Source organism: Thunnus thynnus, chromosome 22 (genome assembly GCF_963924715.1).
Source record: "Thunnus thynnus chromosome 22, fThuThy2.1, whole genome shotgun sequence".
Taxonomy (NCBI): domain Eukaryota; kingdom Metazoa; phylum Chordata; class Actinopteri; order Scombriformes; family Scombridae; genus Thunnus; species Thunnus thynnus.
The window spans coordinates 23,924,821-23,940,777 of NC_089538.1; the positions used below are offsets into that span (position 1 = coordinate 23,924,821).

At 36.1% G+C, this 15,957-nt stretch overlaps 2 protein-coding genes across 2 annotated transcripts in view; both read left to right on the forward strand.

Annotated features, from left to right (window-relative positions):
• The window catches only part of LOC137174478 (uncharacterized protein MCAP_0864-like), a 167,358-nt gene that overhangs the window by 124,604 nt on the left and 26,797 nt on the right, over positions 1-15,957 (forward strand). The window contains exons 14-16 of the mRNA XM_067579779.1: positions 7,817-7,912; positions 13,103-13,168; positions 13,884-13,958. Of these exons, the coding sequence (XP_067435880.1) occupies positions 7,817-7,912; positions 13,103-13,168; positions 13,884-13,958 (237 nt within the window). The remainder of the gene's footprint in view (positions 1-7,816; positions 7,913-13,102; positions 13,169-13,883; positions 13,959-15,957) is intronic.
• Positions 1-15,957, forward strand: part of LOC137174482 (butyrophilin subfamily 3 member A2-like) — a 75,067-nt gene that overhangs the window by 37,724 nt on the left and 21,386 nt on the right. Inside the window, exons 4-5 of the mRNA XM_067579807.1 lie at positions 2,864-3,160; positions 3,263-3,394. Of these exons, the coding sequence (XP_067435908.1) occupies positions 2,864-3,160; positions 3,263-3,394 (429 nt within the window). The remainder of the gene's footprint in view (positions 1-2,863; positions 3,161-3,262; positions 3,395-15,957) is intronic.

A 15,957-nucleotide genomic window follows, 5' to 3' on the forward strand; every position in this document is an offset into this window, starting at 1 on the left:
TAAATAGCAAATGCACTTGCGCCCATCTGAGCGCCCATGTACGTGTTGGTCTTAAAATGAGGTGTGGTCAGGGGCATTCTTGGTGCATTGCTATCTTAAGGCAGCAAAAAGCGATTGTGCTATTGACCAACAAACCCTGGTCTGAAGTCAGTGGGGCAGTATTTCAGTGTTATTTTAAGGGCACATTATCAAGATAGTAATATGCGCCTACATAGAAGGGTGCACAATGCACGTACACCCTGCTTGTTATACACACGGACGTGCAGCAGCGCACAAACGTGCAAAAGATTACAAACCAATGTCTTAATGGTTAGTCCTAATATTTATCAGAATTAGCTAATCACAGTAATGACGGATGAAATTATATAATTATTTGACCAAGTCGCGGCAATACATGTAGGTAATTAAACAGACCCGTCAGGTTGAGGGTGTCTGTCAAGACTCAGCAAACGGATTTCAACAATGGATCAGACACAGATCGACTTTCCTGATTCATTAGTACATGAGGAACACATGAGTAAATAAATGAGGTGAAAACAATGATTAAACTAAAGAAGGAAATAAATCTGGAAATTAATGATTTAATTTTTGAACAATATTTAAAAAAATATTCTTTGACATTTTTGAGATTACAATGATCCGGTTTCCATACTTTTAAAACCCTGCTGATTTTACTTGTTATTCAATTACTGAAGAAAACGATTTTAAATAAACGAAATCTGTAATTAAAAAAATAAACCTTTTCAAAAAACAAATGCAAAGAAATTTGCAACAAATTAATGAACAGGATCTTAAACTGGTGGTCTGGGGCCACAGGAGGGTCCAGGAGCAGCAGTGTGCTTGTTATAGATCGCGCACTTTCACTTTGTGCATGAACAGATCTGTTTCCTCTGCAGAGAAGCGCTCCTTCTTACTACTTGGCAAATGCATCATTATAATAGCAATCCACCAAGGCACCTGGCTTTTAAAGGGAATAGGAGATGACACTCTGATTGGTTTATTGCATGTTACACCCAGAACACACCCATGATTAATTAATAGACTATGGACAACCCCTTTGAACCATGTGCCTGACCATTTTTTCCGCCCTAAATGCACTTGCACCATGCGCTTCAGACCATGTGCTTAGATCGTTAAAATAGCGGCCATAGTTGTTTTAGTCTTTCAGTCACAATTAGATTTTGGATTGAACATGATTACAAAATCATATCAATAAATGTGGGACAGTTATCCAAACAGTATTCAAACAGAACACAAAGAGTTAAAATGTTTCAACTAATTCTCTCCTGATATTAAACTGACCAGATCACTTCTTACTCTGAGACCAGGTGGTTCAAGATGCTTTACGGTGATTAAGCCTCAGACTTCAACTCACATACAAGTAAAAAGTCTCATTATGATTGACATTTATAATCAACCCTTTTAGATGACTCCACATAAATTCATTGAATTGTTTCAATGAACATCTGCACTTCATTTTGAAGATGAAGATAAAGAGTCTGTATCTTGGTGCACAAAGAGCTGTGTAGATTTTAATCAGTTTAACAAGTTCTTACCTGAAAATGTTTTTGACCTTGTGAAATTTCTGGAAGCATAATATTAAGGCAATAGCAGAGGAATATATTTTTATTTCATTGTTGCTCATTATTTAATTATTTTTTATATTATACTTTAATACTTATACTGTTGCTTGTACAGACATAGTAATGTACTGTTGTTTTAAGCGACATCATAAGTCTGCAGTGCTTGAGTTGAGTCTGTGTTGTATTATGTTGAATGATACATGAGTTCCAGCTGCTGTCTGAAAAACCAAACAAAAAAAAAAAAAATACAACCAGGAGAATAAAGTAGCCAAACTGAAGACTGACACCTGTCTGTTTGAGACTGAAACACTTACTGCAGGATTTAATAATAAACAGATGCATTTGTTTCCAGGTGAGTATCAGTTAATTGGTCCACCTCAGCCAATAGTTGCAAGAGTTGGTGATGACATCATTTTGCCGTGTCATCTGGAACCTGCCAGGGGTGTTGATACCATGGTGTTGGAGTGGAAGAGATCTGACCTGAACACATTTGTCCATGTGACGCGTTCGGGTCGGGAATCAGAAAAGCAAAAAAGTCCATCATACAAGGGACGAACATCACTGTTTATTGAAGAACTGAAGCACGGAAACATTTCACTGAAACTCTCCAAACTGAAAATGTCTGATCAGGGAATTTATTCATGCTACATTCCAGAGCTGGAGAAACGTTCTTTTGTTGAGCTTGTTGTTGGTAAGTAGATACATACTGAATGTGTTCATAGTGGTTTGGTGTCGTCTGTGCATCCAATGATGAATTTGGTCTGAACAGTTTCAATGTTGGGAGTTAAAATGTACAACAGTCCTCTAACATCAGCCTGTATTACTGACATCTTCATGTCCAAAAGATTTAATAGTTATTTATGAACTCAGAGCAACATTTATGTTTACCAACATTTCTTCATTTCTAACTCTTATAAGACATCTGATCTCTTTCAATAGTTAAAAGCCAGATAAAGTGGTTACAAGTAAAATGCGGATGATGGTAACTTGAAGCAACCAGCTGAGGCTTTAAGAGCAGATATCACATACATTAAATGAATTAAAGATAAAGTATCATTATTGTGTTAATGTAGAGCTCCTAAAAGTCTGGTTCATATTTAGAAAATGTAGTTTTCTGCAAGATGCTTTACCATGTTTAAGTTTTAGCTTTTCACCTTTTGATGCTCATTTTATTAGGTTATTTTCTTAATTTGTAAATTTGTTGATTGTTGATTATTGTCCATAGTATCAATATTTTCCCTCCACTGACAGATTTGTTCTAAACTTTTCCTTTTCCTCAGCATCAGATGCTGCCTCCTCACCTGTCATCAGTATAGCAGGTGTTGACAGAGACAGAGGAGGAGTGGTGTTACAGTGTGAGTCTAAAGGCTGGTATCCAGAGCCTGAGATGTTTTGGCTGGACGGTGAGGGAAACCTCCTCTCTGCTGGACCTACAGAGACAGTCAGAGGTCCTGATGACCTCTGTAATGTCAGCAGCAGATTGACTGTAGAGAAGAGACACAGAAACAATATCACCTGTAGAGTCCAACAGAACGGCACCAACCAGATCAGAGAGACACACATTATTGTTAATCCAGGTAGAAATTACTTTTAGTCTCAAATTTTGGTTTTAGTTTCAAATAACTGAGGTCCAGTGTTGTATAAATTACATGTTATTCATTGTATTGTATCATTTGCAGATGGTTTCTTTAAGGTCCTGCTCAGTTCTTTTACTGTCACAACCGGTTTGGCTGTTAGTTTGGCTGTTTGCATCGTGTTAATTGTTGCAGCTGCAGTGTTCTTTGGGTGGAAATGGAGACCAAAGAAGATCAGTAAGTCACAAATGAATTTCAGTGCCTCTCACAGGGTTTAATGAGAATAGTGATATGAAATTTGTATTTGTGTATTTTTTTTTTATTTTAATAATTTGGGTGATGGAGTAGATTATTTACAAGCAGTTAAACTGTCAGACTTCTTGTATCTCATGTTACACTGACATCAAACCTCCTAAAATGCAAGTAAAAATGTCTCATAGTTTAATGTCACTGCTTTCATTTTTACACAGAGACCAAGACAAGCTGCAGGGATGAGACTGAAGGAGGAGGACGTAATGCCACTGAAACGCAGCGTCTCAATGAAGGAACAGACAGAGACACAGTAAGGACTGTTCATTATGTATCAGAGGGAGGGGGGGTGGCTGGGGTGTAACTTTGTTTTTGTTTTTTATCTTGACCCTCCCCGGAGCAACAAATATTTTTCCTTGAGTCTCCCTGAGTGACTGCGGGAAAATGCATGACCCTCCTCCACCATGAATAACCATATTTTATTATATTTACACCAAAAGTAGGTACTATTAGAAAAAAATAAAAAGCAAAGGCTGACCTTTCCCAACTATTACATGTAATAGTGAACCATGACTCTTCAACCTTGGTCCTCTGACCTTCCTTCCCTTGTCAGGAAAAAAAACAAACTACCAGCCCAACTTACTGTGTCTCTCCTATAGTACTGTAAAAGTTACTGATGACAATTCCAGCTCTGAAAGTCAAATAAGACACTAACTTAGTCCAGACAATGTAACAAGCAAACAGCACGGAGGGAGTGACAGTTATCACCAAAACAAACAGATCATTTCTTAAGCAAAATGCATCACAAGTGATGTGCACTTCAGCAGAATAAAGGTGCATGACAGCCGCCCCTCCTACCACACAAAACCAACATTAAATAAGCCTACACACACACACACACACACACACACACACACACACACACACACATCACACCGTGCTCACCACCACCATTAGCAACATATGCATATTATTAATATCTATTAATAATATATTAATAATATTAGCTGGCACGACGGCCGTTATTAGATTTTAAAAACTTACCCTTTGATGATGCATTAACTAAACTTACCTGAAAACGAAATCCTGGAGTTGAAACAAGCCTTGATTTTCTGCACCAAATTAACTCTGGTGACAGTTTTTCCTTGTTGATGAACTTCAACTTTTCATCAGATATTAATCTTGAAATAGGCATGGATAATCCTCACTAGCCACTCCCAGCCTGTTTATCTGTTTTTTCCTGCTAGTTTGTGATTGGGTCTGCTCCATTTCAGTGTGCTGGTGCATTGCTCAACAAGTAACAGCGAAGGCTGGGAAAACTGTTGACATTATGTGTTTAAATGCAGTGTAATCTGCCTGTAATCTGTGTAATCTGTCAACCAGCAGCAGCAACCACGCAACTGTCAGCTGACAAAACAAACAACAATGTCGGCCTACAGGGAAAAAGCCATGGTCGCTTTCCTAGCTGACAAATAACTGCCAGCATGGACAGTAATGTTCACAATATGATTTTATGTAAACCTGAATGACATTCATCAGTTCTCTGGCTGTGATGATTGTCAAAGGGTCTTCAGACTCTGTCTACTCAGCAAACCACAGGTGTACCAGTGTGGTAAAGGTGTGAACTCATTCACAGCACACAGCGGGCTGAACTTGTCATAAAGCAGTGATAACAAAGCCTGACCATTTGGAGGGAAGATATGATTGGTCAGTTTTACTGTCATTTGAAATTACTATTACTACTCGGCTCTCTATAAAATTATAGTTGGACCACCTATCACAGAGCTGAAAGCAGCATTTTCTTCCCAACAACTGTAGAGACACAAAATTCTGACAAAAGTGGCTTCTTTCATTTAACTCTTCACACTCTGACACAAACTGAATAGGCAGGTTTGAATGCTTTATTTCCTCAGAAACGTTTTGTGAGTCCCGTCATCATACAGCGATAAAACAAAATACAATAAAAAATACAACAAAATAAAAATAAAATAAATACAACACACAACCCTCCCCTGAGCGTAAATAAAAAAAACATAAGCCTCTCCTCAGTGCTTCAGAAATTATTTGACATGTCTCCCCTGTTTTGCATCAACCCCTCCCTCATAAATGACCAACAGTCCTGAACTCCAACAATGTCAGAAGAGAACAAGAGTAAAAAATAAAAGAAGACCAAACATATGAGTTAATACACAATAGAGTCATTTGCAGTGGAGGAAAAGGAAACCAAGAGCAACTTACATAAGATGAAGAAATAAAAGTCTGATCTGAGCGAGAAGGACAGTAAATCTTTATATAAAGACACAAGATGTGAGGTTTGAAAAGAAGCATCAAGAAGCAACACAAATACTAAATGTATAAAGGAGAGAAAATGATCAGAAACACAAATAACTTGAATCATTCAGGCAGTTAATTGTGAATTAGTTCAGTTTTTTATCTTAATGATCACTGGATGTGTTTGATTAAATTAATAATGTAGAAAAGTCAAGAAGACAAAAGCAGGACTGAGGTTTAGTTTCTCCTGAGAGACGTTCATAGTGTTTTACTCATTTGTTCAAACTGCAGACTGTCTGACCTCCACAACTCTGACCAGTCACTGTGAGAAGTGGATGTGAAAACTGATGTAAAATTTCTATGTTTCTAATTATTAAGATTTTCCTGCTTTAACTCTTTTTATTTTAATTCTCTGTGTCTCTCTCCTCAGGGAGATGAAGGTGCAGCAACTCGGTCTTTAATCTCTCCAGTAAGTGGTTGAATGGTGTCTAGAAATACAACAATATACACTGTGGTTTCTGATACAGAAAGTAAGACTCAGCAGAACTCAACAACACAAACAGAAACACAACTGTGCAGCACTGAACACTGACTTTATGTCACAATACTTCCTTTATTATCATGGCAGTGTGTGATCCTCTCAGTCATGAAGGGACTGAAAATGTGAAGTTTCTACTAAAGAAAAACTTTCTGTATTAAAATCTAAAATCCACAGAAATTAGATCATAAGATATGTTTCATATTATTGTTGTAAAATATTCAGTTACATGTCCTAATAATAAACAGGTCTCTCATTTAGTCTCCTATTTCTGTCTCTTGTCTTTTTGTCTCAGACACTCCAGGATGAGCAGCAGAGGAGGGAGGAAGCTGAGAACAAAGTTCAGACCCTGACGGAGGAGCTGGAGACGAAGAATCAGGAGGTTCATATTTGTGTTCTTCACAAAAGATTTCTTTCCAGACACCTACTTGTTTTCAGTTCCCCGTCAGATCTGTCTATTAGATGCATCATGATTTCCAGACAAAAAAAGACAAAAACATTACTACTTGTTATTTTAATCAGCTGTGTCTGATATACATAAGAATGTAACTTAACTTACATTTGACATTTGAGAAAAAAGCAGTTGGAGCTGTCCTCCAATCCCTTTTTCTTATTCTATCAACAAGCTTAATTGTTTAACTTTAATCATTAACTTTAATCCTACTGACTGGGGTACCAGCAGACCCCGACATGTTCTCTCAGCATCTAATGTTTTATAGTGAGTGTTATTTTCATTGAGTATTAACACTTACAGAAACATTCTTACTGAGACAAACAGACTCTCTGTTCTCTTCTATTTACTTTCACACTGTAAACAGACAGAAACATGACTTTACTTCATCTAAAGTTTAAAGGAAGGTTTACATGAATATCTGACCTCTCTGTTTAAATCAAAATGCTGCATCAATCAGACTCCTTTGTCTTACAGTATGTGTCACCTTTTAACTCACATATCTTAATATGAGAACTTGTCTCTTCATCGTCTCTCCTCTCAAGGATAAAAAGCAAAACCTTCAGAAGGAGCTAAACACCAAGACATCTGAGGTTTACATCCAGTCAATACTGATTTTGTCTTCCAACCTCTACTTATTGTTTTTTGTTTCAAATATGTCAGTAGAATCATTCGGAGTCATGAAGCAACTTTCAACAACATCAGAAGAAGAAAATTAAAGTATTTTCAGTAACATATTGATTAGTTTCCAGTCATCTAACATGAAAGTGTTTTCTCATGTTTAGCTGTGTTGTTGATTCAGTTTAAAAGCTTCAGATTATTAAATATATGAAACAAACTACAACAACAACATAAATATTTATAACAAACTACAAAACAAACACTTGAACACATCTTAAATCCATCAGTAAATATCTTCTGTGTTCTCACATATAGAACAGATGTTTATGTTCTCTGTGTAGTCAGACTGAGACCAGAGTGACTCGAGTCCTTTTCCAGACCAAAACCCAAACATTCACTTGTACTTCAATTCAAATGCTGAATGAATCAAACCTTTAATAGATGTGATTGTGTTGTATCATTAAACCATGTCTTATAAAAACATCATGTCTCTCATCTAGTCTTTCTCCATGTCTCTCTTCATTCCCAGTTGAAGGAGAAACAAGATGAACTCCTGAAGGAGAAACAGAAACTAAAGAGTGAAGTGAAGACCCTGAATAATCGGGTGAGCATCAAGGAGAAGCAGGTTAATCTGATCATAATTAACTTTCTGAATTAAGATGATTACAGATATTAGTGATACACACACATCACCAGTCCCAGTGTGTCAGTGTGATACATGATGGTAGTTGAATTGATCACTGCTGTGATGTTGATTCTGTTGTAAACAGACAGAAACAAACATGACTTTACATCAACAGATGTTTATGTTCTCTGTGTAGTCAGACTGAGACCAGAGTGACTCGAGTCCTTTTCCAGACCAAAACCCAAACATTCACTTGTACTTCAATTCAAATGCTGAATGAATCAAACCTTTAATAGGTGTGATTGTGTTGTATCATTAAACCATGTCTTATAAAAACATCATGTCTCTCATCTAGTCTTTCTCCATGTCTCTCTTCATTCCCAGTTGGACAAGAAACAAGATGAACTCCTGAAGGAGAAACAGGACAGACAGAGTGAAGTGAAGAACCTGAAGGATCAGCTGAGCATCAAGGACAACAAGGTTAATCTGATCATAATTAACTTTCTGAATTAAGATGAATTACAGATATTAGTGATACACACACATGACCAGTCCCAGTGTGTCAGTGTGATACATGACGGTAGTTGAATTGAACAATGTCGGCCTACAGGGAAAAAGCCATGGTAGCTTTCCGAGCTGACAAATAACTGCCAGCATGGACAGTAATGTTCACAATATGATTTTATGTAAACCTGAATGACATTTATCAGTTTTATCAATCTTCTTTGACTTGTTTGTGTTTGTATGGGTCATGTGATCGTGGTGACATAAACGCTGCTCTCGCGGCTGAAATTTGGCGGCGGATCTGCCGGCTGTGATGATTGTCAAAGGGTCTGCAGACTCTGTCTACTCAGCAAACCACAGGTGTACCAGTGTGGTAAAGGTGTGAACTCATTCACAGCACACAGCGGGCTGAACTTGTCATAAAGCAGTGATAACAAAGCCTGACCATTTGGAGGGAAGATATGATTGGTCAGTTTTACTGTCATTTCAAATTACTCGGCTCTCTATAAAATTATAGTTGGACCACCTATCACAGAGCTGAAAGCAGCATTTTCTTCCCAACAACTGTAGAGACACAAAATTCTGACAAAAGTGGATTCTTTCATTTAACTCTTCACACTCTGACACAAACTGAATAGGCAGGTTTGAATGCTTTATTTCCTCAGAAACGAGTCCCGTCACCATACAGCGATAAAATATTTTGAAAAGAAAAAAACTTAAAAAATAAATACAACACACAACCCTCCCCTGAGCGTAAATAAAAAAAACATAAGTCCCTCCTCAGTGCTTCAGAAATTATTTGACATGCCTCCCCTGTTTTGCATCAACCCCTCCCTCATAAATGACCAACAGTCCCGAACTCCAACAGTGTCAGAAGAGAACAAGAGTAAAAAATAAAAGAAGACCAAACATATGAGTTAATACACAATAGAGTCATTTGCAGTGGAGGAAAAGGAAACCAAGAGCAACTTACATAAGATGAAGAAATAAAAGTCTGATCTGAGCGAGAAGGACAGTAAATCTTTATATAAAGACACAAGATGTGAGGTTTGAAAAGAAGCATCAAGAAGCAACACAAATACTAAATGTATAAAGGAGAGAAAATGATCAGAAACACAAATAACTTGAATCATTCAGGCAGTTAATTGTGAATTAGTTCAGTTTTTTATCTTTATGATCACTGGATGTGTTTGATTAAATTAATAATGTAGAAAAGTCAAGAAGACAAAAGCAGGACTGAGGTTTAGTTTCTCCTGAGAGACGTTCATAGTGTTTTACTTGTTTGATCAAACCCTGCAGACTGTCTGACCTCCACAACTCTGACCAGTCACTGTGAGAAGTGGATGTGAAAACTGATGTAAAATTTCTATGTTTCTAATTATTAAGATTTTCCTGCTTTAATTCTTTTTATTTTAATTCTCTGTATCTCTGTCCTCAGGGAGATGAAGGTGCAGCAACTCGGTCTTTTATCTCTCCAGTAAGTGGTTGAATGGTGTCTAGAAATACAACAATATACACTGTGGTTTCTGATACAGAAAGTAAGACTCAGCAGAACTCAACAACACAAACAGAAACACAACTGTGCAGCACTGAACACTGACTTTATGTCACAATACTTCCTTTATTATCATGGCAGTGTGTGATCCTCTCAGTCATGAAGGGACTGAAAATGTGAAGTTTCTACTAAAGAAAAACTTTCTGTATTAAAATCTAAAATCCACAGAAATTAGATCATAAGATATGTTTCATATTATTGTTGTAAAATATTCAGTTACATGTCCTAATAATAAACAGGTCTCTCATTTAGTCTCCTATTTCTGTCTCTTGTCTTTTTGTCTCAGACACTCCAGGATGAGCAGCAGAGGAGGGAGGAAGCTGAGAACAAAGTTCAGACCCTGACGGAGGAGCTGGAGACGAAGAATCAGGAGGTTCATATTTGTGTTCTTCACAAAAGATTTCTTTCCAGACACCTACTTGTTTTCAGTTCCCCGTCAGATCTGTCTATTAGATGCATCATGATTTCCAGACAAAAAAAGACAAAAACATTACTACTTGTTATTTTAATCAGCTGTGTCTGATATACATAAGAATGTAACTTAACTTACATTTGACATTTGAGAAAAAAGCAGTTGGAGCTGTCCTCCAATCCCTTTTTCTTATTCTATCAACAAGCTTAATTGTTTAACTTTAATCATTAACTTTAATCCTACTGACTGGGGTACCAGCAGACCCCGACATGTTCTCTCAGCATCTAATGTTTTATAGTGAGTGTTATTTTCATTGAGTATTAACACTTACAGAAACATTCTTACTGAGACAAACAGACTCTCTGTTCTCTTCTATTTACTTTCACACTGTAAACAGACAGAAACATGACTTTACTTCATCTAAAGTTTAAAGGAAGGTTTACATGAATATCTGACCTCTCTGTTTAAATCAAAATGCTGCATCAATCAGACTCCTTTGTCTTACAGTATGTGTCACCTTTTAACTCACATATCTTAATATGAGAACTTGTCTCTTCATCGTCTCTCCTCTCAAGGATAAAAAGCAAAACCTTCAGAAGGAGCTAAACACCAAGACATCTGAGGTTTACATCCAGTCAATACTGATTTTGTCTTCCAACCTCTACTTATTGTTTTTTGTTTCAAATATGTCAGTAGAATCATTCGGAGTCATGAAGCAACTTTCAACAACATCAGAAGAAGAAAATTAAAGTATTTTCAGTAACATATTGATTAGTTTCCAGTCATCTAACATGAAAGTGTTTTCTCATGTTTAGCTGTGTTGTTGATTCAGTTTAAAAGCTTCAGATTATTAAATATATGAAACAAACTACAACAACAACATAAATATTTATAACAAACTACAAAACAAACACTTGAACACATCTTAAATCCATCAGTAAATATCTTCTGTGTTCTCACATATAGAACAGATGTTTATGTTCTCTGTGTAGTCAGACTGAGACCAGAGTGACTCGAGTCCTTTTCCAGACCAAAACCCAAACATTCACTTGTACTTCAATTCAAATGCTGAATGAATCAAACCTTTAATAGATGTGATTGTGTTGTATCATTAAACCATGTCTTATAAAAACATCATGTCTCTCATCTAGTCTTTCTCCATGTCTCTCTTCATTCCCAGTTGAAGGAGAAACAAGATGAACTCCTGAAGGACAAACAGAAACTAAAGAGTGAAGTGAAGACCCTGAATAATCGGGTGAGCATCAAGGAGAAGCAGGTTAATCTGATCATAATTAACTTTCTGAATTAAGATGATTACAGATATTAGTGATACACACACATCACCAGTCCCAGTGTGTCAGTGTGATACATGATGGTAGTTGAATTGATCACTGCTGTGATGTTGATTCTGTTGTAAACAGACAGAAACAAACATGACTTTACATCAACAGATGTTTATGTTCTCTGTGTAGTCAGACTGAGACCAGAGTGACTCGAGTCCTTTTCCAGACCAAAACCCAAACATTCACTTGTACTTCAATTCAAATGCTGAATGAATCAAACCTTTAATAGGTGTGATTGTGTTGTATCATTAAACCATGTCTTATAAAAACATCATGTCTCTCATCTAGTCTTTCTCCATGTCTCTCTTCATTCCCAGTTGGACAAGAAACAAGATGAACTCCTGAAGGAGAAACAGGACAGACAGAGTGAAGTGAAGAACCTGAAGGATCAGCTGAGCATCAAGGACAACAAGGTTAATCTGATCATAATTAACTTTCTGAATTAAGATGAATTACAGATATTAGTGATACACACACATGACCAGTCCCAGTGTGTCAGTGTGATACATGATGGTAGTTGAATTGATCACTGCTGTGATGTTGATTCTGTTAACCTGAATGACAAACAGCTGAGTCAGCAGAAACTAGAGTTTGATATCTTAGTGTTGAAGCTTCTTCTGATTAATATGTGTTGAAATACAAACAATGAAACAAGCAGCAACATTATTATTTATAACCAGAGTATGAAGAACACTCTGATTGGCTGACAAGTCTTCATGGAAACTGTAAAACATTGTTTTGTCATTAACACTTTATTTTACAGGTCACTTAATTTAAACTAATCATCTTGAAATGTTTGGTGTAATTTGCTGGTTTGTTGATTTTGAGAACATTTTACAGAAGGGGTGGTGCTGTTTGGATAAAATTATATGAAAAAACAGACAAAAAGTGTAACTGTGGTTTATTTAGTGAGTGTTCACAACAATAAATTAGACTCTTAAAATCACAGAAAATATTGATTGTGTAGCTTATTAGATTCTCTCTTAATGTGACTTTTACATGAATGTCTGATCTGTATTTAGATTAAAATGCTGGATATATCAAATTTTTTGTGCCATTCATGTTACTGCTTAACTCACATATTAATATGAGAACTTGTACCTGAACTTCAGAAAGACCAAGACAGATCAGGTTCATCCAGTTAATATTGATTTTGTTTTTGCTTTCAAATCTGTCTCACAGATGCATATTTTTTCTCATGTTTTCTGTTTCATGTTATGTTTTCAATACTTTATCTGACAAAGAACAAGTAACAACTGAATGTATTTGTCTCACAGAATTCATATTAATTCTGAATGTAATGAGTCCAATAAAAACAAAGTCATGTTCTCTCAACATCTAATGTTAGTTTTCTCTGTTGGTCTTTATGTTTACAGATTCAGACTTTCACCAACAGTCATCAGGAATCTGAGAGAGAACTGAAAGCTCAGCATGAGAAGGAGGTCAGTGTCTGAATATGTTTTCTTCTTTACTTCTGATTTTGCTGTTTTAGCATTGATGGGGTATGTATACAGGCTGCCAAACATGGATGATTCCTGTTTTTTTATTATTGTAATGTTAATGGTTGTCATGCAGGAAACTCTTGTAGAAACTCAAACAAGTAATTTAAATTAACTTCAGTCACATTTAGTTTTCTTGTAATTGTAGGATTTCCTCTCAGACACAAATGAAGTTAGTGAGTGATGCAGACCTGTCGTACAGTACGAGTCACATACAGACATCTTCATCTCTTTATTTAAATTAAAATGCTGCATAAATCAGACTTTTTGTGTTTAACTCACATATATTAAGAGAACTTGCCTCTGAAGATATGTGAGTCAAGAAGCTCCAGGATGAAAAAAAGAGCATAGAGAAGGAGATAAACACCAAGACAAATCAGGTTCATCCAGTTAATATTGATTTTGTTTTCCACCATCTACTGTTTTGTTTTTAGTTTCAAATCTGTTACCAAGATGCAAATTTATTCTCATGTTTTCTGTTTCATTTTATGTTTTTATCATTTTATTTCCTCTTTATCTCACAAAGAACAAGAAACAACTGAATGCATTTGTCTCACAGAATTCATATTAATTCTGAATGTAATGAGTCCAATAAAAACAAAGTCATGTTCTCTCAACATCTGATGTTAGTTTTCTCTGTTGGTCTTTATGTTTACAGATTCAGTCTCTCAAGAGCAATAATCAGGAGTTGGAGAGACAGCTGACTGAACTGAAAGCTCAGCATGAGGAGGAGGTCAGTGTCTGAATGTTTTCTTCTTTATTTTTGAATTTGCTGTTAGCATTGATGGGGTATTCCTGTTTTTTTTATTATAATGTTAATGTTCATCGTGCAGGAAACTCTTGTAGAAACTCAAACAAGTAATTTAAATTAACTTCAGTCACATTCAGTTTTCTTATAATTGTAGGATTTCCTCTCAGACACACATGAAGTTAGTGAGTGATGCAGACCTGTCGTACAGTACGAGTCACGTACAGACATCTTCATCTCTTTATTTAAATTAAAATGCTGCATAAATCAGACTTTTTTGTGTTTAACTCACATATATTGCCTCTTAAGATATGTCAGTGAAGAAGCTCCAGGATGAAAAAAGAGCATTGAGAAGGAGATAAACACCAAGACAGATGAGGTTCATCCAGTTAATACTGATTTTGTTTTCCACCATCTACTGTTTTGCTTTTAGTTTCAAATCTGTTACCAAGATGCACCTTTTTTCTTCTTGTGTTCTATGCTTCATTGTATCTTTAGTTTTATAGACAAATACTGAAATAAACCACACAAAGAAGCATTCATAATTTTATAATGAATATTTATGGCAGCTCACATCCCAAGATAAACTCAAGTGACAACTGAATGCATTTGTCACACAGAATTCATATTAATTAGAAATTACTGAGTATAATGAGTCCAATAAAAACAAAGTCATGTTCTCTCAACATCTAATGTTAGTTTTCTCTGTTGGTCTTTATGTTTACAGAATCAGACTCTCAAGAGCAATAATGAGGAGTTGGAGACAGATGGTTGAACTGAAAGCTCAGCACACCCAACTGGTCAGTGATTGTTTATATTTTCTGCTTTTCTCTTAGGTTTGCTATTAGTATTTACAGTATGAATACAGGCCACCACCCATGGATGGTTCCTGCTGTTTTATTATTGTAATGCTCATGGAAGAACCTCTTGAAGAAACTCATACAAGTGATTTAAATTGACTTCATTCACATTCATCAGTTAGACATACAAGTCATACAAGTGATTTCAAAGGACTTGTCACATTCAGTTTTCTTGTAATTGTAGGATTTCCTCTCAGACACAAATGAAGTTAGTGAGTGATGCAGACCTGCAGTATAAATCATGTGCAGACAGTCTGCGTTTCTCCACAAGGGAAAAACACTTGTTTGATGCCTTCATCTGAATGAATTTGGATTTATAAAAAAACTCGAAATCAACTGAAATAAAAACATCAAAATAGAATAAAGCCAATTTACTGAGAGGTTTGACTGTATTTTTGTTTTCTATTTGTTTTGTTTTTGTATCTTTATATCAAACAATTCCTTCTGTATTTCTTTCCCCTCTGGGTCTCTATAGCTTAACATTATACAGAACGTAAAACAACCTGAAAATCCAGCGAAAACAGAATTATTGATCAGGATGAAAAAGTTGTCATTTTTGTTTCATGTGATCAGTTGATGTAGTTTTTGTTGCCTGAGTAGAGAGTGAGACTTTAAACATGTGTGCCAAGTTTGTTTGCTGTAGGCTTTTAAGTTTATGATACCCACTTATAGGACAAAATAATAATAATAATAACCTGATGATTTCCAACAGGATACCAGCCGAGGTCCCAACAGCAACCATGGATCTGAGAACAGGTCAGGGTATTCAGTGAACACTCACTATCCATCACAATACAGACGATATTAGGACAGAAAAGTTATGTTCTGTATGTTTTTCATGTTGGGTTTGAAACACTGGAGACCAACTGTCACCCTGATCGGCCACAGTGCAGAGATCCAACATGAACTCACATCACACATTGTCACAAAAATCCTGATCATCATAATGAAGAAAGTAATCATCCATAACACCAGTGATGCCTGCTGAAATGATCAATTGTACCATAAATCAACAAACATGAAAACACAAAACTTTATGCATTATTATCCAAAAAGTAATGCTTTGTTAACACGAGTCAACATCACCTAATATGATTTAAAGTCAACAAAATGAGCTGAAATAT